The sequence below is a fragment of the Phytophthora sojae genome (genome assembly GCF_000149755.1).
Source record: "Phytophthora sojae unplaced genomic scaffold PHYSOscaffold_1, whole genome shotgun sequence".
NCBI classification, from domain to species: Eukaryota; Oomycota; class Peronosporomycetes; order Peronosporales; family Peronosporaceae; genus Phytophthora; species Phytophthora sojae.
In genome coordinates, this window is record NW_009258115.1 from 6,502,909 (window position 1) to 6,527,984 (window position 25,076).

Consider the following 25,076-nt stretch of genomic DNA (forward strand, 5'->3'; position numbering starts at 1 on the left):
CCGCGCTTGCGTTGATGCGGTTGTGAGGATCAAAACAACACATTCTCGTCACTAAGTCCCACAGAGAATCAGTTAGCCCTTTTGGGCGTGATGGAAGCACTTTTCTCACTGTAACATTTTCGCGCACGACACTGTCTGGAATCTTTCCCCAAGGATATGCCCCTGTAGCAGCTTCAAGAAAACACATACCGAGCGAAAATATCCGACGCGCAAGTTGGGGCGTGGCCAAGCAAGCACTCCGGGGATTTCCACTGAAACGCACCCAACGCTCCCTCGTAAAAGCTCGAGCTAACTCCGTCCACGAAAATGCTTAATCCAAAGTCGGCAAGTTTCGTTACCGCGCTGTCTAGGTCTGTTTCGTGGGCCAATCAAACCAAAATGTTGTTCCCCTTCAAGTCTCCATGGACAATACCCCGGCCATGAAGGTTTTCCAGTCCCAAAGCAGCATGCAAAATGCAGTCATGCAAGCGTTCTCCACGCTCTCGCTTCAAGAATTCCGGTAGCGTTTTGCCAATCGCATGTTCACAGACGAAGAACGGGTGATTAATGTGGTTCGCGCCGTACAACCGCAGTAGATTTTTATGGCTCAGCGTAAACCATAAATCGGCTTCTTGATAAAACTGATCACGGTACATTTGCTTCGTTTGATCCGTCAAAACTTGCTTCACCACAACATTTGCGCCCAGCCATGTAGCAGCATAGACAGCGCCAAATGCCCCGCTGTCTATTGCAGCCTTACGACTAACTTCCTCCACTGGTATAAACCATGTTGGTAGCGAGAGCAAGGAAGCATCAGTATCAGCTTTATCGTCCTCTTCCTCATCATTTTCCTTGTCACTTGAGCACTCCGTGGTACCTTCAGTCAACGATGCTAATGTTTTCTGTTTTGTGTACCGAAGTAGTTTGTGTGGAGATATCCACTGATGCAATTCAGAAGAACTCAGTATGCCCGAACCACTTGCCATCAATTTGTCGATATCCTGCTGCAAACTGTAGTTGCGATTCGCAATCGTACGCGAGGGACACATTGACGATGCAGAGCAAAATGGATCACATCGCTTTTCCAGTTTCCGGTAAAAGTCCCAAACAATTAGAGAATAGTCTTTCACTAACTGTGCCGGTAAAGGGCGAGCGTGGCCCACGAGCTGTTTGTACAGGTCAAGCAGTCGGTCGTACACACAGCGGTTGACTTGGGCGAATTCCTCGATTTGATCGCACAATTCGTCTGCGTCTTGTAGCAAATCAGCGATCGTTCTCCTAGCACTACGGAATATGAACGATGTGATGTCATCAACTGGCACCTCCAAACTTTGAACAGATTCGTCCTCGAAATATTCTTGCTGAAGGTGTTCTTCGATTCTTTGGGTTTTGTCAAGATCCCGCATTCTCTTTACTAGATCACTCGGAGAGTTAACGGTGCCAAAGCTCAGCAGAATACTCCACTCCTCCTCACTTACAAAGGCCGGTTTATCATACGGGAGGTCTGAGCCGCGTGCAAGGCGACTGTACCCACGAGAACGAGCCAAAGCGGAAAAAATCACCATGCCAAATGACGCCACATCAGCTTGAAGTGCTTGGTAAGAATCATTCTCGTTTTTCCGGTCATGTAACTTCATCAACTCCATGCCACTCAGCATACCTCGCTTTGCTTCTTTATTGTAGCGCAATGTTTCATCCTTCCATTCCTTGTGAACAAACCCACGTTGATGTATGTAATCCAGACCAAGAGCGCAGTCACTGAAAAAAGACCACTTAAATAGCCCCGGCTGGTCTACTTCGTGCAAGACAAATGGGGAGCCAACGTGGCACCCTCCATAGAACTTTCGTACGTGGGGGTTGTGCAGCGTTGACAGCGCTGCTGCCTGTCTTAGACAAGCTTCCTCGCCGTCGTAAACACGTGACCTCCGCGCCCCGTCCGGCGGGCGTACGACAAACCATGTCGGTAGTCGTCCGATTATCAAGTTGCTTCGCAACACTAACGCGTCGAAAGCCGCAGAAATGGTATCAAGCTCTCGTGGTGTCAACACCGACCCAAATTCGCGTATTCCATGCTTCAGCAGGGTCAAAACTTCAAGTTGCTGGTCTTCATCCTCCATCTCCACCATAAAATCTTCTTCATTTGCCAGCAGTCGATCGTAAAAGTCCATGCGCATCTCGCGCTCATTCTCAAAACACCATACCACTCGTCCCTTGTCTTAGTACTGTAGATATCGAGAATATGGAGCGAGGTGTCGATCCCGCGCCTGAGCAGCTGGATGACTCGCCCAGTATCGGCCAGCTTAACAAGCAGTCGTGACTCGATTTCGTAGTCCCCAAGGCGATCGAGCAGTTTCTTACTCCACGTAGCAACTGGTTTGTCGTCTTTTGCACGGCGCGTAGCTCCCAGCAGCGTTGATATGAGGCCATCTCCAATAAAATAGGACGAATGAATCGGATCCATCCTCAAGGAAGACCAGCGACTGTTCTCCTCGCAAAGCGGGTCGACAAGCCGGCCCCACCACAGCGGCGCTGTTGCGTTGGAGCCCATGACTCCACCGTCGCGGCGGTGACAATGGGGGCGCGCGGCACGGCTGATTTATCCCTCCGTATGATACGATCTTTGAGGTAGTGAAGCTCCGATACTGTATCTGTGATAACGTTAAATCTGGATCTACCTTCCGCTTATACCGGCATGTACGGTAGTGCAGTGTACTCTTCAATTTCTCTCCTAGCCGGCGTTGCTCCCAGGAATTGAGGCGAACAATTCATTGAAAGTAAGTACATTCATTTAGTCGTGCTGCTTTGGCAAAAGATCAGTAACACTACGAAAGGCTCGGCGTTCACCAACGTCGAGTGTGGCACGCCTTGTTGTTGTTGATGGTGGTGGTCTCAACTTAGTTGAGGGTGCCGGACACAGCGCCGACCTTGGTGGTGGGCGTTCCAGCGGCGCTCTTCAAGTAGCACACAGGCTGTCCGGGGTTGTTGTTGATGTACGTGTAGGCCTTGCATCCGGCAGTGCTGGCGCACGCATCGCAGCAGAGCGACGGGAGGCTCACGTAAACTGTCTTGATGTCGTTTCCATAGTAATCCTTGTCGGTGATCTGCTTGGTGCACTTGGTCGGGGGCTGGATGCACTGGTAGTAGTTGTCGCTCCATGGCTGGCAGTAGTATCCGCTGGGGCAGCAAGTAGCTCCGTTGCTGGAGCCACAAGGGCCGTACGCTGCCGTCGTACACGCGGATGACGTCGGCGTGGGCGTGGGCGTTGGTGTCGTCGGACCCGAAGTCGTCACAATGCCCGAGACCGCGCCAACGGAGGCCTTCTTGGTGCCCGTTCCGCTCTTCAAGTAGCACGCGGGCTGTCCCGGGTTGCTGTTGACGAACGTGTAGGCCTTGCAGCCCGCTGTCTCGCTGCATCGCGTGCAGCACTCGCCTGGTTGAATGCCGTAAATGGTTTGGATGTCGTCCCCGTAGAAGTCCGTGTTCGGGAACTGCTGCGTGCACTTGGCGGGGAGGTCGAGGCACTGGTAGTAGTTGGTGTTCCACGGCTGGCAGTACTGGTTGGTCGGGCAGCAGCTCACACCAGCAGCATCAGAGCCGCAGCTGCCGAACGAGGCGGTGGAGCACGCCGCGGACGTGACGGCAGCAAGGCCAGCGAAGACGACGGTAATGCGAGCGAGCATTGTCTTGGAAAACCCTTGGATGGAGAGAAGGAGGGGGAAGCTTGATCTGTTGCGTCGAGCGCAAATGGTGAAGTGAGAGAAAACGGATGCTAGAAAACGGATGCTAGTCCGAAGTGGTTGGCGAGGGTCAATGCCAAGCTCGCCATGACTCATGATTCCTACCTGGTTCATGACAACTTCAACTTGCCACTATCAAAATATTTTTGCTGTTTGTATCCATAACGGAATGATTGCATCGTGGCTAAGGCCACGTTATTCACAAACGGCACCGTCAAATCAATACAGCTGCATCCAGTTTCCCGCCGTTTGAATACCGGTGCTTGAAGCAGTCAACGCGAAGGCCATCATACTATGATTCATAGTTTAGGAACGGCCCTATGGGGCCCATAGGGCCCATGCAAAATCCATCACGCAATTGAGGAAGCTGCGGTCGGGCGGGCGCTTGGGACCAAGTCAGCACCTTCACTTCACGTGTCTGACCCAGCCTCTGGGCTGCGTGGTTGATTCAGTTTGCTGGGTGTGAAAAATTGGGAAGGCGAACGCAACGCGGCTGCCTCGGACATCGTGACTTTGACACGCAAGGCAGTCAGCGTTAAGGTTGACGTGGGACGCTTTCATGCGAAGTCTCCACTCGCGGCCACCCCCTGCGGCACTGGTAAGGCATGAGCTGCTCATGATGAGCATGAGTCGTGGATCCCGTGACGTGTCGCGTCACATCGTCGGCAGCTCGCAAGGAAGTCAACGCCGGAGGTAGCCGGGCAGAGGGGTCATCCGAAATACCATCTGACGGTCGATCTTTTGGTGAAACTTTGGTGTCGCGGTTCATGACTCGCGCTAGCGAGCGGATCCGGAGACTGTAAAGTAGCTCCGCAGCGTTGACAGGCCGATGGCGCAGTGCTCGCAAACCAAGGGCAGCGAGAAGTTCTAGCGTGGGGGCATCCTCATCTGTCAATGTCCTGCACCGTTGCTACATAGCCCTTGCATCTCGTCATCCACCAGGGGAAATGGCCAGGATCGCTTTTATCGCTGCGTTGTTGTTAGGAATTCTGTCTCTTGGTGCTGTTGACAAGCTTGCGTTGAGGCGACAGCTGCGGAGACTCAATCACATCGTATTGCTGCCAGGACAACCTGCACTGTATCCTGGGGCTCGAGCGACTATCAGTTGATGCCTACGGCGGCGATATTGATCAAGTCTACGACCTCCAACCAGTCGACTGTTGCGCTGCGTGTTGAGCTACCGGCGGCTGTCTTGTTAGGAGTAGTAAAAGATTATCGCCTGGAGTAGTAACGATATCGTCCCGAATAAGTGAGAAGGTTCGAAAAGACGAGTCAACCCGGTTGCAGCCGGCAACTCGATGATTCAGAGTGCATCATTCGGAGTGCATGTAGTATGAATACGCTCAATCGTACATCATGCATTAAAATTGCCGTCGCGGCTGTGCCTAGGAGAAGGTAAGAGTTTTCAGTTGGAAGACCATTGTGCATACTTGAACGACGCACCTTACGTCGTGTATCCTATACTGGGTCGTATGAAGTTCACACCGAAGAAAAGATACCACATCTAGTGATACAGTACGCTATGCAGCAGCACACTGGACCAACTCGAGGCAAAAACAGCGCGCTCGTAGAGTTCGGTCTGCCAGTTGGGGCGATGGAACTTTGCCGGTGTCATATGCAACACCATTTGTTGGCTTTCAGCTCCTCTTGTCGAGTTTTTGGCGTTCGCACGTGCCGGAAGAACCTCTTTGGTTCAATGCGATAGCCGGATTTTCGAGTCGGTGAGCCGCTGATACAGCGAGCTCACCTTCAATACATTATATTTACAACGTGGGGAGATACCCAGATGGCAAGGTGTGCCCCCTGTGCAAAAGTCCTCTCGTACCAGCTCTCCCAACGTCCGCTTGCAGGGCAGCATAGCATGTGGCGCCTACGCGTTCTAGCCTGTGCGGGCTCACTCTCGAACTTACCACATAGCCCCCAAGCGCGCTACGTCCTTACGATTCCAAGTCCATCATGCGTACTCTGAGTGTCGCCGCTGCCACCATCGCCCTCTTATCTGGACTTTCGGACGCTGCGTGCCCCAACGCTAGCCACGGCAAGTGTGGAGATGCCTCTGCGCCCGAGTGCTGCCAGGACGGAAACTACTGCATGCCCTGGGCCTCCGGCTACTACCAGTGCTTGCCTCTGCCTTCGCAGTGCGCTCGCCAGTTCACGGGCTACGACTTCTACGGCGGCGATATCAAGACGATCACCGGTTTGCAGCCGGGTGACTGCTGCGCGACGTGCTTGGCAACCAGCGGGTGCTTGGCGTACACCTTCCTCAACGAGTACCAAGGCACGACTGCTTGCTTCCTGAAGGCGGGCATGGGCCAGCCGAGAAAGGTTGCGGGAGCCATCTCGGCTGTCGTCGACGGCTACACTAGCGACCAAGATCACACCCCGAAGCGCCGTCTTCAAGGTGACGAGCCTCGCTTCGAGATCCCTGAGCTCTCCTAAGCTGCTGACCAGCTTGTGGTGATGTTAGCGCCCGCCGATCGTGACGTCCGGATCGATGATTTACAACAACTGAGTCCCCGAGTTCTCAATACAATTTGCATGCACATCAACCGGAGGCGTATGAGCATCATTATGCGTAGGAGCTCAAGCTTCTCGGGCCGGATTGGAGTTGGATAGGCGATGTTCACTGGCGTCACGTTGAGCGTACCGTATCACCAGCACATAACACCGTTGGAATTCATGGCTGTGGCGTCCGCAATACTTAAGTACATGGTTACTATAGAATCATTTTGGGGCTGTACGAAGGCACAAGATATCGCGAGTTGTACAGAAGTCTGTAGCCACACGGAACTAGTTTGGACACCAGATGTCAACATTCCTCCGCTTGGAGGAAGCCATTGTCGGCGCTATTAGTGCCCCCTGCTGTTCGTGACGACAGAAAATCTCACTCGAAACAAATACTGTCGTACGTGACATCCTCCAAGCCGCCCGGCAATATTCGCATGGGCGACTCCACCACCAACTAGAAGGCGGCAGATGCGTCGAGCCTTTCAGCATTTGCCAGCCAAAATGTAGCACACAACTCTTAAGAAGCTACCCAGCCGAGCATCACCGACGCGAGACGTCCCTCAGTGCCTGCATACCTTGGACACTAAACAGCCGCCTCACCGATATTAGTGGTTGTCAGAGTTGGATGCAAGCCGCTTTCCAAGAAGAATCTCATCATCTTATTAGACAAAATTCCCCTGCATTACAAGAAATCTTACATCTTACCCTTGCTTTTTCTTTCCAGGAGATTACTTGGAGTCCAAGGAGTGTGCGACACACAAAATAAAAGCACGAAGATCTCGTCGCGGCAAGCGAGCTAAGCGCGAAGACCAAGAAGAAGCCGGTCTTCTAAGACCACGATGCGGTCACCGACGGCAAGTCATCTCTGCAGGTCGTCCTGGATTGGCTATCCACGGAGGCAGATTACAGCAAGTGGCGGGGCAGCGAGTACGAGTTGGCATCTTTTTGAATGAGGCGAGGGTCACCTGATTGGTTAGGCGACCTTTCGCCTAACCCTTTGCCTGATTGGATCCAGCGAGCTTGGAAACGTAGTCAAAGTTCGCATCCTGTCATTGGCTAATGCTCCTACTTGCATCCAGGGCTTGCATCCAAGTCTGACAACCACCGGGAACAAAATTTCATCAGCATATCGCATCAGGCTGCAAGATTGAGATGCTAGTACGTCATGTGCGATACATCGATAGTGGCTCAATCAGCCTGAACAAACCTTGAAGCAATTCGGCATCGTGCACGCATTTTTTGGGCAAGGCTAAGAATCAAGCGTTCTGACAACCTGCTGCCACATACATTAGTGTGGATAGCAAGGGTGGCGTTGCGATGACCATTTTCGCTGGATCTTGACGCACAGGTGAGCGAGGCATCGACTTGGTTTGAATATTTGGTTTGACACGCGAAGCACCTGCACACGGAAAACCATGTTGCCTCTTGATCTTATGTTTCAACGCATACCCTGTGTAAAGCACGCATCGGACACCTTAAGTTTGAAGCTTGTTGACTGAAGGCACGTACTGAGGCATTGACGCACTCGAACGTTGGGCGCGTTGCCCAACTCAGGGATGCCGGGGTGGGTGACCAAGTGTCAGGCAGGACGACAAGCACAGGTGTGTTGGCCCTCCTCACTTCCTGTCTTGCCTCCAAAGCAGCAGACCAAGCCTCCACTCCACCCCATCCAAGAGTTCCTCCGCAGACAATGCTCGCCCGCATTACCATCGCGCTTGCCAGTCTCGCCGCCGTCGCTGCAGATGATTGCGCTACGGCTTCCTACGGCAGCTGCGGTTCCGACGCTGCCGGAGTGAGCTGCTGCCCGACCGGTCAGTACTGCCAGCCATGGGACTCGGCCTACTACCAGTGCATCGACGTCCCTGCCAAGTGCACCGAGCAGTACCCCGACGTTGACTTCAACGGTGACGACCTCGAAACAGTGTACGGAATCCAGCCTGGAGAATGCTGCACACGATGCACAGAGACCTCCGGGTGCGTCGCTTACACGTTCGCGAACAGCAACCCCGGGCAACCAGCTTGCTACCTCAAGAGCGGCACTGGCACCAGGACAACCTCCGTTGGGGCCGTCTCTGGGATATTGACAACCAACACGAACTCGACGACGCCGACACCGACGCCAACACCGACAGCTGCATCCACTTCTTCTCCAACTTCAGCTCCAACGCCGACGGCTACTTCCACCCCAACGCCAACCCCAACGTCAAGCTGCGCCACGGCGGCCTACGGATCCTGCGGCTCCAGCACCGGAACAACTTGCTGCCCGAGCAGCTACTACTGCCAACCATGGAGTGATAGCTACTATCAGTGCGTCCCACCTCCGTCGCAGTGCTCGTCGCAGCTGACGGACACGGATTACCCCGGCAACGACCTCGAGACGGTCTACGTGAGCCTTCCGTCGCTCTGCTGTGACGCCTGTGCTAGTAAGGCCGGGTGCAAGGCTTACACGTACATCAACAACAACCCCGGACAGCCCGTGTGCTACCTGAAGAGCGCTGTCGGCACCGCCAGCAACAACGTGGGCGTTGTATCTGGTATCCTCAACTAAGCTTGAGACGCAACACATGCATGCTCTTGTCCTGGATGGTACCAACCAAATCCTCGTGAATCCCTTCTTGGCGCAGTTTCCAGAGTTAACCATAGCACTAATTCATGAAGCTCGTACGACAATTCCTTGTCTGTTGCAAATGCAGCTCCCTTATATCGGGAAGGCATCACTTGGAAGCAATGACACCAGGTTAAAGGATCGTCGAGGTGCATGAACGTCACCGTGACTTGAATCTTGGTAGCTGCCACTGGGCTGGCTAGCACTGTCATGGCCCCGCACTGTAGCGCACACTAGCTGGGCCTCGAACTTTTGGGATGAATCTTCGACGAGAGCATTGAGAAGCGAAGCCACAGCAGATGGGGCGTGGAACTGAGCACTCGACAAAGTACTGGGGGAACCCTTCGTTTCACACACGTCTACCAGGTCCCGAGCCTCGATGTTCCCCAGAATTTCCACGATCGCTTGGTTCTCCAGCTCAACCTGCAAGCGCTCGTTCCGCGAGTCTCGTAAAATCATCGAGATGTGGCGGTATCTCCAGTCACATGGGGCATCAACAGAACTGCCTCGACGCGTTTTGCATTTATTTGCGCAAGCAATATAGCCATGCAACACTCTTTTCCCTTGACAAGACAGCTCAGGTAGTGCCCGATGGCATCCAGTACAATATCGTTCCGCTAAACGCGGGGCAAATGTCGCCAGCACGCTCGCTTCATTTCCAAAATGACGACCCAAGTGTATCTGCTCGACTCGAACATTTTGCAACGTACCCTGGCCCTCGAAAAGAGATACTTGCAGTTCTTCCAAGGTAGCAAATGTCACCTGGCCCCCAGGGTTCTTTACAACGGCGCGTTGTGAGGGTACTCCGACACCAGCAAATTTCTGTTCCAGTGCGATCGACTCTGGGTCATCTGCTTCCAGCAACCGAAAGCTCGTGTGCGGTGTCGTGTTCGCCAGCAAACGGTTGGATAGTGCTTGAAGACTCACCACAATGCCATCGATCTCGACAGCACCGCGGTGTTCGACCAACCGCGTCACAAAGCGCTTCTCAGCATGCTGGTCCCAAAGGTTCACCGTCATCGCGTCTCTAGCAGAATCATACATGATGAGCTCACAGAGCAGCACGCCATCCATCTCCGAGGCAAAGCCCGTGCCACCTCCAGTATCCCCAGTTCCACCTTCTTTCGGAGATTGCAGCTTGCAGACAACCGACGCGACCATGTTCTCTCTCAAGTCCTTAATCGTCGACCTGTTCTTCCTCTTGAATCCGGTCGACGTCGACAGCATTCCATCTTCCTCTCCAACAAACTCTCGGCAATGCTGCTTGTACCATTCAATCATGGGGTATAGATCCTTCAACGGGGCGTCCTGCACACTAAAGTATCGGTCCTTCCGGTACAGCAACTGCGCTGTCGAGGACGTCGCGGCCTCTTCGTTGCGCAGGATGAACTGCGCCTCCACGTTGCCCCGGTACGATTTGATGCGGCAGCAGGAAAAGAAGACAATGTCCCCCACTTTAATCACCGCGTCCGCGCTGGACAAGCGCATGGGGTCCGAGTCCCCGTCCGAGTCCGCCGTGGACGCGGACTGTATCAACGTTGGTGGGGCGTCCCCCCAGCACGTGACCTTGAAGAACTGGCGACCGGCGTCGCCCACATGCAGCACGTGGCACGACTGCACTCGCTGGCGACCTACCAACACTCTCTTGCCTGTGGCCACCTGCTGCACGGCCGCGACGAAGCGCACGCTGCGCCCGACATGCGCCGCCGCCTCGGCTAGCGCGATCGTGTCCATTGTCGATATTGCTCGTCGCCCATAGGCTGTTTATGTGCAACCTTTTCCACCAATAGAAAGTCTGATGGAAAAGATCCCGCCTTTAGCCAATCAGAGCGCACCTTGAGGTTATCCGTCTGATTCTCGTCACTCCACTTCAAGCCCCAAGACCCCCTTGATCCCAGGAGCTCCACAATGCTGACTATGTTCCGAGGCGCCAGCACCGACGCCGAAGCCACGGCTCCGCTGCAAGCGGTTGTGGACCTCGTGTACACCACGGACGCGTCGTGCCGCGCGGTCACGGAGCTGCCGAGCTCCAGTGACGCACTGGCGACGCGTCTCCTGCCGGCCGGCGCGGCCTTCCGCGGCAATATGCAGCTGTCCAAAGCCGCCAGCGGCCACGGCTGCGCGCTGTATCTGACGGTCAAGGGCGCGGTGTCGGCTTCCGCCACCGACTTCCATGACGCCTTCGATGTGGCGCGCGGCGTGCACCAGCAGCTGACGGCTCTGCTGAGCTCCAAGGGCCTGGAGAACGTCGCGCTCGCTCGCGCCGCGGTGGCGCTGGACGGCGACAAGCTGCTGTCCGTGTCGCTGCAGGGCGAGGACTCCACTACCGCTCCTGAGAGTGTACTGACTGTGCAGCAAGGAACGTGCACGGAGCTGCTGGCGGCGCTGCAGAACGCAGCAGATGTCGAGAACTTGCTGCCGAGGCAGGTGAAGACCAGTGCACTGGACGTCACCAAGCAGGCTGGTGCTGATGAAGCGGCCGACTGTGCTGTGGGCCTGGAGGTAGCGGGACTTGCCCAGCATCTTACTGCGGACGCTGACGCGTTCCAGCTGCTCAAGGCTGTGGACGAGAAGATGGAGAGATTCTTCGCTGGTCAACCGAGCGCGACGCTCGCCAGCACCAATGTGCGACTGCACGTGGCATCGGCTGAGGAGAATGCGGCCCAAACGTTGGCCGCTGAGACGGCAAGTGTGGATGCTGCTCCGTCAACCAATGTGACGTTCAACCCACCGTCGTACGAGGAGGCGTTGGGCATCTTTGCTCTCGTTGCCGTCCTCGTAGCGATGATGATGGGGGTCGTGGTTCAGAAGAAGCGCAACGATCGGCGTTGCCGTGAACGCTATGAGCGCGCGAATCGCGCCGCGCAGATCCGCCGTGTGTCCATCCGCATGAGTCAGTACGACCGAGAGGAGGACTTGGACAATGAGGGTGAAGAGGATAGTCTGCTTTGAGTGGATGCCTGCGGCAATGTCGATTGAGACTGAAGCAGGTGCAGCCAGCCACTTGCGCCAACTTTATGAACCCAGAAAACTCGCTCAAAGAGCGAATCAAGTGTCGTCAAGATGCATGTGGAGAGCAGCAACCACAGCGATATTAACCGAAATATCGGCATTTTTGTTTATTGGTGCTTTACTTGCTAGTCGTGCATTCGGAACGCACAGTTTTTCACATCGAATGAGGAAATGAGCTCATTCTTCAACGCGTGCCGAGTTGACGCTGAGGGTCACCATCTCTGCAGCTAACACTGTTTCTTGGCCTTCTTCCTCAGGGGTGAGTGAGCTGTGCTTGGTTCCCGCGTCTGCTGCTTCGGTGGTGCTTGGGCTAACGCTTGCACTGGAGTTTTCCACGTGAAATGCCTTGGTAACAACGCCAGCTTGGGACACCTCCGTGTGGTGAATGAGACTCGACGATCCTCCCCACGGAGCCTTGCATACAACAATTTCGCACTTGTACTCATCCGCCTCTTCTTCAGCAGCTTTCGTCACGACACTGGACACGGTATTGGATGTTGACCCTCCACTCACCACAAGGCACACCTGACCATTTCGAATCATATCCCAATACTTGGACCGGAGCTGGAATAAAGTGCAATCGACCGTCAATTTGATTCAGAAAGAAAATTGTTGAAACGACATGAGCGAGCACGAACCTGTTTGGGTACTTTTACGCACGAGTTACCAGCTTCGTTATTGCTGGCTGCTGTACCATTGGATGGCACAGTTGGGCTTAGCGAATGTCCAGAAATGACCACGGTGCCGCGAGCACACAGTTTTCCGTTCTCGAGTTCCTTGCTCATCCAGTCTACAAGCGCCAACATTAGGGGTATTGCAACGCCAACTTGACAAAGTTCAAGCCGTTTTACCAACCTGCCTGTGCTGCTACCTCCTCCGAAAAGTCTGTTTCGCGACAGAGTATGGTCGTGTTTGGCACGATACACTTGATCCCTCCGAACCTGCGCAAGACGAAGTTACTTCAGCTAGCACTAACACACTTTACACGATCTCATGCTCACCAAAAGCTGAATCGAGCGTCACCAAAGTTTTCTTGATACTTGGTAAGCCCATCTTGGGTTTCAAACTCGCCAGACCCAGCGGCGAAAATCTGTTGTAGGTCAAGTTAGTCAGATATAACGAGCTGATACTAGCCTGTCAATACGTACCAGCCGAACTTGGGGGATGATTCGATTAAGTAGTTCCTGGAAGGCTACAACTTGGGCGCTGTAGAACTCTTGAGAAGGCTTGGCGTTGACAAAATCTCCGCAGATCACAACGAAAGCTGGTCGCTGGGAGTTTAGAACGCCAACCGCTTCAAGGAATGCCGCTGATTCTGTTTCCCACGTAGATCCTCCCCTGTTGTCGTTTTCCACTCTAGCTGCAGCCTGACCAAGCTTGGGTCCAGATAGCTACCAGAGTTACAAGAACACATATAATTGTTAGGGTCTGTGTTACCAACGAAGTCGCTTTGACACAATTCATTGCACAAACCTGCATGAAGGAGAAGTTGTCGCTCCATTGATTTTGTAGATCGTGAGTGAAACCCACATATCCTCCGTTGCGGGCGTATAAGCACCGGCCACGGCTAACTGAGCTGAAGAAGCGAGGGTACATCCCTGGGGGCACCAGCACTTCACGTTAGCACACATCAACGCAACAAATAACCGATATGTACTCACCTGGTAAGTGCACTATTTGCTTGCGTCGAAGAATGTGCATAAGTATGCTTCTGTCGCGTGCCGAAAGAGCCTCAATTTGGTCCTGCAGTGCTTCGCCAGAGAAGTCCAGAGGGTGGTGGATGTTGCGGGCCTTTTCCACAGCGGAGAGGCTTGTTACCAGTGGTAGCAGCTCAGACCCGCAAAATTGAGATGCAGGCTGCTTTGCTTGCATGTGATGTTCGAAATCAATGCCCTTGAAGAATGGGTGTGCTACTCATTTGGACAAGACAAAACGCGTTAGAGAATTCGGCAATGCAACCAAGTCCAGCGCAACAAAGAATGTCACCTTTGACAGCACTCATGGCAGAGGCTTGCGTGCCTCCAAGACGAGCCTCTGGGTCTTTTTGCAGCAACTTGGTGATTAAATCCTTGGCTTCGTCTGAAAGATACTCCGGCACGTAGTAACTTCCATCTTGGACGCGCAGGAAGGTGAGATAGGCGCTGCCGCCACTGAACGGAGTCTCTCCTGTCAGAAGCTGGTAGACGATGCAGCCGAAGGCCCACATGTCGCTTGCGTAGGTTGGCTCCTTGTTGTCGATTGTCTCCGGGGGCATGTACTCTGGCGTGCCGACGAAGTTCGGTCCGTTCAGCGTCGTATCCGCGAAGTTCTTGGCTGTGCCGAAGTCAATGAGCTTCAGGTGCCCGCCCGAATCCTTGCAAACCACCATGTTCTCCGGCTTCAAGTCACGGTGCAGCGCCTGGTTTGCGTGCATGTACTCAACGGCATTCACGACGTCTGCCAGGTAGAAGCGTGCCAAATCTTCGTCCAGCGGAAGCTGTCGACCTTCGTGCAGCAGGTGCGTGAGCAGTTCTCCGCCGTCCAGCAGCTCCAGCAAGAAGTACAAATTGTTGTCGTCCTGGAAGGTCTGGTACAGTCGGATGATGTTCGGGTGGCGCAGTCGATTGAGCACGTCCTTCTCCATGTTGATCTCATTGAAGATGTTCTGGTGGCGCAGCCGCAGCCGCTTGATGCGCTGCTTCTCGATCACCTTGAGCGCGAACTGCTCACCCGTGGCCTTGTGCTTGGCCTCGACGATGCGCGAGAAGTTGCCCTCGCCCAGAGGCTTGCCCTGCACGAACTCGTCGATGCTCGGCTTGTCGGTCGCGTCCTTGGCTGTGTGGTACCAGCGCAACGACGCAACGACAAATTCACACACGCACGCACTGTCAGCAAATTGCAACTGGACAATATCTAAACCTCCGCGGGTATTGAGGCGCTATCATAGCTAGATACGTACCGCTCACGGTCATGGTGTCGGTAGGTAGCTCTTTGGAAACTGACCTCCTCGAAAGCTCGCTGACAGTACGACGCTTCAACCGTTTCTATCGGTGTGCGCCACGCGACACAAAGATTCTAAAGCCGCTTAGAAACGATGTGGCTATCTATAGGACCCCTTTTATATACGTTACCTCGGCTGGCCTTGTTGTTTGGGGGGAGACGGAAAATAGCTCAACAACCGACGCGCGCAGTGCGAGAACGCCGAGCCGCCGCCGCCCCGCCATCCCGCGCTTCTCTCGCCATCGCCAGGAAGCAGCAGCCCACCCCAAGCCTCCGCGCGTGCAGGTACAGCGCGCGCGTGCGCATTGCCGCGCCTCGGCAGCTCGCCCGCGATCCTCCCGCGTCCTTGGATACCTTTTTCTCTCCTGTCGACTGACTGCACGCCCGGCCACTTCCTCCGCCTTCTTTTGCGTCGTCCGAGCGCGCGTTTGGCTGTTCGACGCGCGCAATTCGGGGGTGGAATTGGCTGTGCCGGGCGGCTGGGAGGAACGCGGGACGCTGCCGTGGGCGGCTAAGCTCGGAAGGTCGATGCTCTTCAAGTGCTGACTAGTGTTTTGAATGGGTTGTGTCAGATTTGTGTAGCTCGTCACGATGGCTCGTCATGAGAACCCCTTCGACATGCAGATCAAGCTGCTGATGATCGGCGACAGCGGTGCGTGCTGCTGAGACTTTGGAGTTGGCTGCCAAAAGGATCAAAGTTCTGATGAGTTATTGCTTTTGTTATTTGATTTTGGGGGCTGCTTGGGCGCAGGTGTCGGAAAGACGTGCTTGCTGCTGCGCTACGCGAACGACTCGTTCTCCCCGACGTTTATCACGACCATCGGCATCGACTTCAAGATCAAGAACATAGAGCTGGACAACAAGAAGGTGAAGCTGCAGATCTGGGACACAGCTGGCCAGGAGCGCTTCCGCACCATTACGACGTCGTACTTCCGCGGCGCGCAGGGTATTTTATTGGTGTATGACGTCACGGACCGCGCGTCCTTCCAGAGCATCCGCAACTGGGTGGGTCAGATCCAGCAGCATGCTGACGTGCACGTGAACAAGATCCTCATCGGCAACAAGTGCGATATGACGGACGACAAGGTCGTAAGCACGGAAGAGGGCCAGGCATTAGCGGACGAGTACGGCGTCAAGTTCTTCGAGACGAGTGCGAAGAACAATATCAACGTGGAGGGCGGCTTCATCGAAATCGCGCGCGAAGTGAAGAACAGGCTCATGGAGGAGGGCGGGCCGCACAAGAAGGACAGCGTCAACCTCAACGCAAAACCGGCACCTGTGAAGAAGGGCTGTTGCTAAGTCTCACAGTCAGTTTGCTTGGGCTCGGCGGCGTCAGAGCTTGGATAGGTTCGCTCGCTGCTTCTCAACATATGCATCCTGCCTTACTATAGCTACTACTTCTACTCAACTACTTTTTTCATCGGTTATGGCTGTCTTTCTTACTATGATATGGCGAATCCGATTTCCGGGGCCTGAATGAATCAAAAGAGCTGGAAATCGAGTGCTAAACTGTTTTCGTGTTGTTTGCAGGCTATTAGTCAGCAGCTTCGCGCTTCCATACACGTACGGAATTGTCGATGGATGCCGTTATGGCAACGCAACCGTCATAGCTGAAGTTGCAATCGAAAACCTCAGCATCGTGACCGCGCAAAACTTGCAGGCACTCCCCGGAGAAAGCATTCCAGACCCGAGCCGTTCCGTCAGTGCTAGCTGTGAGCACTTGCAGTCCTTGCATGCTAAAGCAAACCTTGTTCACCGCCTTGAGATGACCATGCAGCGCACATCGTCTAGTCCCCGTGAGGGTGTCGTAGATGTACGCTTTGCCGTCGGTGCCGCAGGACACCACGAGGGCACCAGAGGCATTGAAGGCAGCGTGAGTCACCTCGTACCCACGGTGCTCCTCCCAATCATAGAGAGACTTCCCCGTGCGTGCGTCCCACAACTTGCACGTTCCATCAACAGAGGACGACAGCAATGTATTCGCTTGGTAATCGAACGAGACGCTGGAAATGTCGGCGTCGTGGTGCTCGATACAACGGAAGCAGCCACCATAGCGGGTGTCCCAAAGCCTTACGGTTGAATCGCAGGAGCCGGTGGCAACAAGCTTGGTCTCAGCAGAGTCAAACGCTAGGCACGACACCTCAGCAGAATGACCCGAAAGAGTATGTCGAATGGTCTCCGTTTCCAAGTCCCACACAATGGCAGATCCATCCACCGAGCAGCTTCCAAAGCATCGGCTGTTAGCAGCACCAGGAGCAAATACAGCACCTACAACTTCCCCAGTATGGCCGTCATACACACCAATAGCCTTTCTCGTCTGCACATTCCAGAGTCGGCAAGTTTTATCAAACGACCCAGAGAGCAACCGCGTGGCGTGTGGTGCGTTGAAGGCCAAGCTGAATACGACGCCCTCATGACCTGCCAGCGCTGCGATCTCTTTCTCGCAATGTTTGCTGCTAAGAGACGACGAGTTCACAGTGCATGGTGCATCGAACGGCCGCAATAGTCGAATGGTCTTGTCGTAGCTGCTGGTTGCTACAAGTTTCGCGCTCTTACTGCAGGCCATGTTGGTCATCGGAAGTTGGTGAGGGTACAACGCCGAGTGCATACGGAAAGCGCTACTTTGCTGCTGGCTTGCGTACACGAGGTGCTTGTCCACCAGTCGGTGAAGCAGCTCCTTCAGCTTGGTCAACGTGGCCTTGGTGAGCAAACGTTCTTGGTCGATAAGCTGCTGAGCCACTTGTGCAATATTGGATTCGGCGCTGAGGTGGGGTAGGTCGATGGTCTTGAGTCCCACTTGGCCGTCGGAGTGGACATATTCGAGCCGCAGCGCTGGTGGGAAGTACCGTAGATACAAGCGGCGAAGCTGCATGGAGTGCCCAAGCAGCTCATAAGCGTCAGCTCCACCGGGAGGCTAAGCTAATGCGTCTATGAAACGGAAGCTACCCTAAATGGGGAAAGTGTAACTTCTACCAAATGATCAACTTCAACTTGTAGCGTACAAAGAATAAGATAAAGTTGTATACAGTCATGTAGTTATAGGCAATAAACGACTAGGAGATTGAGACCTACCTTATCGCTGTGAAGCGCGTGTAGCAGCTTTGATTCCGACTAGGATGGCGAGTATTGCTCCTAGCAGCACTAGCAGTCCGTCGCAACCCAACGCGAGAGGATGGTCGGCGCAATTCACATCGTCTGCGCCGAGAGGCTGGAAAATAGTTGCCAGTCGCGCCGGAGCCATGTACGCTCGCCATACCTCCCACCCGCTTTGATCGACTGAATTCCGTGCGTCTTCTTCATCATCTTGGTGTAGTAGCGACATAGCATTTTCTTGGATGTCGACGGGGCATTGCGGTCCGCAGACTTGCCGGAGCTCGCGGACAATCCACTCCGCAGGAATCTCCCGCGCGTCGATGACCGCCATAATTCCCCCGAGGCTTATTTTTCGTTGTTGCCCGCTACAAGAATAGCTATGCTGCATGTACCTCTCCTACTCGATATGGCTTCACTCAGCGGGCTACTGCGTACCCGTAACCGTCCCCTTGATTACGCCAGCTGTATGAACCTTTCAAATCACATACATAGTATAAGCCCCAAAAGGTTTTTGACTCACACAACCCCCCTCCAGCATTCGGATGAGCGAGGCGTCATCTTCCCCGCGCTCCGTGAGCTCCAGCGCGCCCACATCGGCCTCAGGCCCGCGCAGTGGCGGCCACCATGGCCACCCGACATTCACCAACATATCGGCGATGGATTTGCTGCAAAGTACGCGCTGCGCTTCTCCTATTTGTCCCTAGAATTGCAACCAGAGCTAACTAACGTCGCCTCGTGCTCCCAGCGCTGCCGCTGACGGCCGCCGGTCGCCCCGCGCTCTTCGGCAACGAGGTGGAGATCTACAGCGAGGAGCACATCGGCCTGTACGATCGAACCTTGAAGACGCCGCACCTGCACGGACGCTGCTCGGTCACCACGCACCGCCTTTTCTACATGGACGAGACGAGCTCTCCGCCCGTGGCGCTCTTCGTGCCGCTGGAGTGGATCACTCGCATCACCAAGGAGGCGGGCTTCTTGCAGCGCTCCGCTAAAGTGCGGGTGGACATCACCACGCGCACGCCGCCGTTCGCCACGTCCTTCTTGAAGTTGTCCTTCAAAGACGGAGGCCGCGACGACTTCTTCAATCCTCTCGAAGCTTCGCTTAAGCGCAAGGCCTGGAAGGACACACAACCCAGCCACTTGGCCGACCGACGACTCGTGAAGCGGCAGTTCAATGCTGCTGATGCAGGCATTGCGGGGATCATGAGGCGACAGCAGGAAGCGCAAAAAGAGACCACGGAACTGGCGGCCACCGCCTTCTCCGACTTGGCGAACCTGATGCTGAAGGCCAGGGATATGGTTAGCTTGATCGAACGCTACGTGGATACGCAGAAGGCGGCGGAAGATGACGGCTCCTCGGCATCTAGGGAGGAAGATATCAATAAGCTCAGCTCGTTGATGCTGGATATGGGTATTACCAGTCCGGTGACACGAGAGAACTCGGGTGCAGCGTACTATGAACAACTTGCGCGGCAGCTCGCAGAGTATCTCAGTGATCACATGCCACGAAACGGGGGGATCATGACTCTCTCGGATATCTACTGTATGTTTAATCGTGCGCGCGGTGTGGAATTGGTATCACCGGACGATCTGTATCACGCAGCGCTGCTGCAGAAGAAGCTGAAGCTTGGATACAGTGTGCGCAAGTTTCCTGGCGGGCTCATTGTGCTGCAAACAGATTCACATCGCGAGGACAAGGTAGCTGAGCGTTTGGCCAAGATGGCGCAGAAGTCCAGCTCCGGCTACATCACTTCAACGGACGTGTCGGTGGAGATGCACACTTCGTTCCCGCTGGCCTGGGAATATTTGAAGGTATGTCGATCAGAAGTAGTAATTTTCTTCGCTCGATGAACAATTTCTGATTCCCTGACTTTGTGTTTTGTTGCGCGTACAGGTAGCAGAAGAGCTTGGAGAATTGTGCCGGGATGAGACATTCGAAGGAACCAACTTCTATCCCAACAAATTTAAGGAATTCGTGCAAGATAATGAGGTAGAGAACTAGGATTTTGTTTTAGGGAGGGTGTTGTGGATAGAGAGGAGGAACTTGCAGTACGACAATGTGAAAGATAGACGCAGTCAAGTATGCGGACTCAACCTTGCTTAAGCTTGGTGCTGGGGCAGCTTTGGCCTCCGATAATCCGTTAATGCTCCGCTTGGTTCTCTTGCTGCACAAACTCAATCGTCCGCTGCCTGTGGATATAGCGCACAGTCTTCAACACACCACCAACCTGGAATTCTGAGCTCCTGGACACGGCGGGCTCCTCCTCAACCATCTTGACCATCTTCGACACGCAAACCAGTTCCTCCTCCTCCTGTTCGTCTTGCTCGTCTCCAGTGTGCTGCTCTTCTTGCTCCTGATTACCTAAATCTGCGGATCGCCGACCAATTTCAGTGCTACGTGGGCGATCTTGCTGCAAACTTCGATCAAGCACTTCCAGCATTCTTGACTCGGTGAGCTGGTTGTGTAATCGTCGCTGGAACACTTTCTTCCTCCTCGGGTCCTTTGTAGTGCAGGGAGGACCGAGATCGTTCGACTTGGAGTTCATCACGATGTGGCTGGAATTGTGGAGTGTGTGTTGGCACTGGAGATTCCAATGGCAAAAAATAGTGAAGCGCGGTCTCCAAGGGGAGCAGACAAAAATAAAGGGCCAAAAATGCTCACTGAAGGATATCTGCCTGGCAGCACCAAGTGCAAGTGGGATGCCAAAGAAGGAAGCTCGAACACACTATTGGGCTATGCCAAAATGCATCGGACGAACTGTGCCGCCCCCACAGCATGCATTCATAGGTTATGAAGCAACAGCTTAGCTCTTTGACTACTTGGATTGCAATTCAAAGCCTGGTCGCCTCGGTGACTACCTGCATCCCTTTAAATTGTTCAGGCTTAGCTGTGGGGCTAGCGACCACGGAAGCTGCACTGGCAGGCAGACTTCGCACGCCGGCACTTCCGGCATTGTTGTACGCGCGGGCGCTTAGGACTTCTCTCCTCGCGTTCTTTCTCATCGCGGCGGTACCCTCTATCCGAACTACCGCCGTAGCCGCGGTCACGGCGATCGTAGTCTCGACTGCGGTCGCGATCACGGTCCCGGTCACGGTCGCGGTCGCGGTCACGGCTACGATCGCGGCCTCGGTCGCGGCCATAATTGTTGTACGAGTAGCTTCCACGGCCCCGGTCGTTGTCTCGTGACGACTCCCTCTCGCGGTCGCGCTTTGCTCGCGCTTCTTCGTCGTCATCTTTCATTTCGAGGCACCTCTTACAATACCGCGCGCTTGCACCGCCGACACACATTCCACGCGAACGGCCAAGATCGGGCTTCTTCATAGACTCAACGCCCTCTGGACGCTTGTACCAAGTAGGCGTCGTCTGGAAGCGCTGTGCGACTCGGTTGCAGATAATCTCCATGTAGTCGTGGATGGCCTCTTTCGACACGAACTGCTCGTACAACTCGTTGGCACGGGCCGCAATCTGTCGGCATTTCTCGTCATTGTCACGGCACCATTGAATTTTCTCTGCCAGGTCTGAAAGGTCCTCCTTGACCGGCACATGGTCTTCGAATGGTTTCAGAATGGGGTAATACCACATCTCGTCCGCAACGCAGCGAGACTTGACCTTGAGAATCACGCTGCCCAAACGCATCAGGAATGCATAACGGTTGGCTGCGCAGTGGCCTTCCACGTACAAGATGTACTTGAACTTGGACTGCTCATAGATCGGGATGAAATGCTGGCGCCCACCCTCAAAAATAAAATCTTCGTGACGCAGGAATGTCATTGGCTTGCCAGCAATCTTCTTGTCGCGAAGGTTCCAGGTTGTCACTTCCGCATTGAGCAGCGGCACCAACTCTGCGTCTCCATCACCCGCAGCATCTCTCTCGGCCTCACCGTTCATCGTAGGGTCGTTCTTCCAAGTGTTGGAGAGGTGTGCCAAGTGAAGGCGCTGGTTGATTTCGATAGTTGTTCCACCGCCTGTAGCACTGCCTCGGAAAAACGCAGTGTTAACCTTATCTTCCCACGGCTTGTAAAACTTTCGGAAGTTGTTCGCTGTGAACAGGTCGCGAGCGCCTTCAATGCCATGCCTCTTGCGGCCGTTGGCGCCCACATCGCAAAAACACTCCCAGTCGTTGTCGCAGTGCGTCGGGTTACGGCACGGACACTGGTCGCAATGAGTATGCCGGAAGGACTGTGGGAACACAAGGCCTGTAGCAGCCTCCCAGTCCTCCGAACAAGGGAACGGAATGTCTGCAAAGCGCTTCGACACGTAAAAGCTCATGATCGGCGCATACGTCGCGTACAGGTGCTCGGTAAGCGGGATATCATCGTCCGGGTTGCGGTCGTCCTTGTCGAACAAGAATCCGTACGGCTCGCTCAGGTTTTCCTGCATCACAAGTACAATATAGACGAAGAAGGGTTAATATCACACTTGCTAACATAGCAATCACGGAGCATTTCCGGCCCACCTTCAAGTGCGGGTAGTCGCGCTTGTTGATGAAGAACTCGCAGTCTGCGATGTTCCGGTACTTGCACGCATCCTCGAGCATGTCACGGAGCTGGGTGAGGAACTGGTCTCCCCAGTACTGCGTCTCGTCCTCCTTGTTGCGGTACCTGCAGTGCTCGTTGCAAATGATGTTGCCGTTGGCCCACCACTTGTTCACGTCCGGGATGATGTTCTCGCGGCGATAGTAGCGCTGCTTCTCGCGGTAGTAGGCGAACATGCTGCCGTCCGAGCTGTCGAAGGTCACATTCTCGCCCCAGTTGTTCTCGTAGTCCTTGTTGGCGAACGGCGCGAAGATGACGACGCGGCGGCGGCGGATCATCACGAAGATACCGCAGCGCATGTGGAAGAACAGGTAGCGCAGCGTGTTGAACGTGGACTCGCGGTTCGTGCGCTGGTGGAACGGCATGTTGACGCGGTAGTCGACGTCCTCGGCGATGGGCACACCTTCGCCCTGCGCGAAGCGGTTGCCGTGGCTGACCTCGGGCACCGGTTCCAGCGGATACCTTTGGTCGTACTCCTGGATCTTGGGGATCAGGACCTCCGTGATCTGCTGCCAGTCCACGAGCATGGAGAAGACGTGCTGCAGCTTGGGGAAGTCCGGGTTCGAGCCGCGCCAGCAGTGCTTGCGGATGAAGTCCTCGCACTCCGCCTTGGTGGCGAACTTGGGCACGCCGCCGGACGTCTCGGACATGACCACGCGCCGCCATTCGGGCGTCTCCTCGTCCTCGAAGGCGAAGATGCCGCGCAGCATCGGGCGCTCGTCCATGGTGGCGGGCGAACGAGCGGTGACTGCAATGGACACTGCCTGCCGGGGGGCAGGTGTGGTCCACACTGATATTGTGATTTTTGGAGTTTCCTTGTGTTGTGTGGAATTTCGCCGAGCAACTATCATGAAAAGTATAAGAATTTCATAAAAAGTACACTTTCGTGTTGGAGCTGAAGACTAACGGCGAAGCAGAAGCTAACGGCAAAGCGATGCTGCATGCTCCTGTGTGGCTGGTTGCCAGCAAGGATGACGGGAAACCAAGATACCGGCATCCCTTTGTCATCACATACTGCTTGTTATGACATAGAGGCTAATATTAGCCAATCAATGGCATTTTCACCTGAGCACTTGTTATGGCATACAGGCACTACTACCAATTACGCTCAGTTGTGGACTGACTCGGGCGGCCTCGCCTGCTGGGAGAAAAGAGGAGGAAGCATTAAGGTACTCGGTGACATCGTCACCGGCTGCAGAGAAGGTTGAAGTTTTTGACCACCTCGTAAGCACGGCAACATCCGTACCACCATCACCCTACACTACACAACCGAACGTTCACCCAGAGCTGGAAGCGCGGACGCGCCAGCACCGAGCTGCTGTACGCAGCGCCAAGCGGAGCAGACAAGCGAAAAGCCCTGACGATGGTATTGCCACCGCTCGGTAAGGACAGATCCTCGCTAAAATTGCTGCGGAGTTTGAGGAAGAAGTGTAGCTAAGGGCAATAGAGCTCGGATACAACGCCAGTCAAACAGGCGACTGAGCTTATTGTCTACTTGCCATTATTAAGGCAGTAGGCCAAGCTGACGACAACGACGACGAGTTTTACTAGTAGTTAAATAGATGCACAGGCTTGCCTTACATTGCTCCAAGTGTAGATCGAGTTTCAGCTTGTTTGTGAGGTTAGGGTAAATAGGTGTAGGTGGGTTGTATGTGATGACAAAGGGATGCCGGTATGCGCGCAATTTAGTCCCGTCGTTAATAAATCGGAACCCCTTGTCGAGTACCAACGGAACACTTTCCCGCTGACTTGTAGCCACTGGGATGAATATCCAGTCATGCGCGAGTCCTTGGCCAAGCGTCTCCGATAACTTGGCATGCCGTGCCAGATTATTGGAGACGCCCGAGCACAACTGCTTAGTCGGATTAATTTCTCTGTCCGAGTCTATCATCAAGTATTTTCTTATTCATGCTCGTGGTTGGTAGATCTCTAAAGGTCTTCAGTGGATGAGGAGACATAACGTGCATCGGTGATAGCTTACTTGGCGCTCCTGCAACGCCACATTTGTTGGCAAGCGCAAAAGTAGATAGCGAGATTGTTTCTCAATCACCGCGGTGCCGCCAGCAGCCAGCACTTGTTGTTGGACTCGTTGGAGCAAGTCGCTGTTGTTTATCGCACTTTGGCGGACCATTTTGCACCCATAGTTGGCGCCTTTCTCCAGGTTGAAACGGAGGCTGGCCAATCGCATCGCGCGCTATCACGCGACAGTTTGCGACTGGGAAGCCAGCAGCAGACGGCAACTGCGTTACTAAGCCTGGTTCACTTCCATTTCGGCCTCGCAGGGTGCGAGTCGCAGCGACCGCGCCGCCTGCTATGAGCCCCACGGAGCAGGACGCGTCGGCGTCGCCCAGCGTCGCGGACGTGGTGTCCGCCGCGCAGCAGCAGCAGCAAGAACAGCAGCAACAACCGCAACAACAACACCAGCCACCCTCGCACGCGGGCTCGTCCGTTTTCGACACGACAGCCGGCGTCGGCCGCGGGTCCACCGCCCCAGGCGGACGACCGCGACAGGACTCCGCCGACTACTTCGGCTTCCTGCACCACAACCCGGACGAGGACATCTACGTGTTCGAGGAGCCGCCGGAGGTCCACGTGCTCGGCGGACGCTTCGAGGAGTCGTGGCCCAC

At 54.6% G+C, this 25,076-nt stretch overlaps 12 protein-coding genes across 12 annotated transcripts; 5 read left to right on the forward strand and 7 right to left on the reverse strand.

Annotated features, from left to right (window-relative positions):
• Nucleotides 1-1,442: 1,442 nt before the first annotated feature.
• PHYSODRAFT_469242 (hypothetical protein) lies at nucleotides 1,443-2,096 on the reverse strand (the record flags this gene model as incomplete). Its single annotated transcript, XM_009517464.1, has 1 exon — nucleotides 1,443-2,096. A coding segment is annotated over one exon (654 nt), but the record flags the coding sequence as incomplete, so codon positions are not given.
• Nucleotides 2,097-2,745: 649 nt separating this feature from the next.
• Nucleotides 2,746-3,710, reverse strand: PHYSODRAFT_353541 (putative CBEL-like protein). The gene has a single exon (XM_009517465.1). The coding sequence runs from the start codon at nucleotides 3,657-3,659 to the stop codon at nucleotides 2,874-2,876; it is 786 nt and encodes a 261-aa protein (XP_009515760.1). The 5' UTR covers nucleotides 3,660-3,710; the 3' UTR covers nucleotides 2,746-2,873.
• Nucleotides 3,711-5,672: 1,962 nt separating this feature from the next.
• Nucleotides 5,673-6,155, forward strand: PHYSODRAFT_467395 (hypothetical protein; the record flags this gene model as incomplete). Its single annotated transcript, XM_009517466.1, has 1 exon — nucleotides 5,673-6,155. The coding sequence occupies one exon, from the start codon at nucleotides 5,673-5,675 to the stop codon at nucleotides 6,153-6,155; it is 483 nt and encodes a 160-aa protein (XP_009515761.1).
• A 1,475-nt stretch (nucleotides 6,156-7,630) lies between these two features.
• PHYSODRAFT_284280 (hypothetical protein) lies at nucleotides 7,631-8,909 on the forward strand. Its single transcript, XM_009517467.1, has one exon. It carries the CDS (start codon nucleotides 7,915-7,917, stop codon nucleotides 8,770-8,772), a length of 858 nt encoding a protein of 285 aa, XP_009515762.1. The 5' UTR covers nucleotides 7,631-7,914; the 3' UTR covers nucleotides 8,773-8,909.
• Nucleotides 8,910-8,922: 13 nt separating this feature from the next.
• On the reverse strand, nucleotides 8,923-10,563 carry PHYSODRAFT_477214 (hypothetical protein; the record flags this gene model as incomplete). The annotated part of the gene is made up of 5 exons (XM_009517468.1): nucleotides 8,923-9,148; nucleotides 9,185-9,591; nucleotides 9,640-9,903; nucleotides 9,988-10,005; nucleotides 10,075-10,563. The coding sequence occupies 5 exons, from the start codon at nucleotides 10,561-10,563 to the stop codon at nucleotides 8,923-8,925; spliced, it is 1,404 nt and encodes a 467-aa protein (XP_009515763.1).
• A 183-nt stretch (nucleotides 10,564-10,746) lies between these two features.
• Nucleotides 10,747-11,950, forward strand: PHYSODRAFT_552234 (hypothetical protein; the record flags this gene model as incomplete). Its single annotated transcript, XM_009517469.1, has 1 exon — nucleotides 10,747-11,950. One exon carries the CDS (start codon nucleotides 10,747-10,749, stop codon nucleotides 11,779-11,781), a length of 1,035 nt encoding a protein of 344 aa, XP_009515764.1. The 3' UTR covers nucleotides 11,782-11,950.
• A 68-nt stretch (nucleotides 11,951-12,018) lies between these two features.
• PHYSODRAFT_294043 (hypothetical protein) lies at nucleotides 12,019-14,792 on the reverse strand (the record flags this gene model as incomplete). Its single annotated transcript, XM_009517470.1, has 9 exons — nucleotides 12,019-12,405; nucleotides 12,480-12,631; nucleotides 12,697-12,782; nucleotides 12,843-12,931; nucleotides 12,990-13,232; nucleotides 13,315-13,439; nucleotides 13,503-13,751; nucleotides 13,828-14,655; nucleotides 14,780-14,792. 9 exons carry the CDS (start codon nucleotides 14,790-14,792, stop codon nucleotides 12,019-12,021), a joined length of 2,172 nt encoding a protein of 723 aa, XP_009515765.1.
• Nucleotides 14,793-14,998: 206 nt separating this feature from the next.
• On the forward strand, nucleotides 14,999-16,246 carry PHYSODRAFT_353544 (hypothetical protein). Its single transcript, XM_009517471.1, has 3 exons — nucleotides 14,999-15,105; nucleotides 15,393-15,472; nucleotides 15,572-16,246. The coding sequence occupies exons 2-3, from the start codon at nucleotides 15,412-15,414 to the stop codon at nucleotides 16,117-16,119; spliced, it is 609 nt and encodes a 202-aa protein (XP_009515766.1). The 5' UTR covers nucleotides 14,999-15,105; nucleotides 15,393-15,411; the 3' UTR covers nucleotides 16,120-16,246.
• Nucleotides 16,247-16,354: 108 nt separating this feature from the next.
• PHYSODRAFT_470401 (hypothetical protein) lies at nucleotides 16,355-17,692 on the reverse strand (the record flags this gene model as incomplete). The annotated part of the gene is made up of 1 exon (XM_009517472.1): nucleotides 16,355-17,692. The coding sequence occupies one exon, from the start codon at nucleotides 17,690-17,692 to the stop codon at nucleotides 16,355-16,357; it is 1,338 nt and encodes a 445-aa protein (XP_009515767.1).
• Nucleotides 17,693-18,807: 1,115 nt separating this feature from the next.
• Nucleotides 18,808-19,764, forward strand: PHYSODRAFT_294046 (hypothetical protein; the record flags this gene model as incomplete). The annotated part of the gene is made up of 1 exon (XM_009517473.1): nucleotides 18,808-19,764. One exon carries the CDS (start codon nucleotides 18,808-18,810, stop codon nucleotides 19,762-19,764), a length of 957 nt encoding a protein of 318 aa, XP_009515768.1.
• Nucleotides 19,765-20,054: 290 nt separating this feature from the next.
• On the reverse strand, nucleotides 20,055-20,459 carry PHYSODRAFT_475888 (hypothetical protein; the record flags this gene model as incomplete). Its single annotated transcript, XM_009517474.1, has 2 exons — nucleotides 20,055-20,242; nucleotides 20,333-20,459. The coding sequence occupies 2 exons, from the start codon at nucleotides 20,457-20,459 to the stop codon at nucleotides 20,055-20,057; spliced, it is 315 nt and encodes a 104-aa protein (XP_009515769.1).
• A 281-nt stretch (nucleotides 20,460-20,740) lies between these two features.
• On the reverse strand, nucleotides 20,741-23,183 carry PHYSODRAFT_358530 (hypothetical protein). The gene is made up of 2 exons (XM_009517475.1): nucleotides 22,371-23,183; nucleotides 20,741-22,288 (listed from the first exon to the last, which is right to left on the reverse strand). The coding sequence occupies exons 1-2, from the start codon at nucleotides 23,172-23,174 to the stop codon at nucleotides 20,810-20,812; spliced, it is 2,283 nt and encodes a 760-aa protein (XP_009515770.1). The 5' UTR covers nucleotides 23,175-23,183; the 3' UTR covers nucleotides 20,741-20,809.
• Between the last annotated feature and the right edge of the window lie 1,893 nt (nucleotides 23,184-25,076).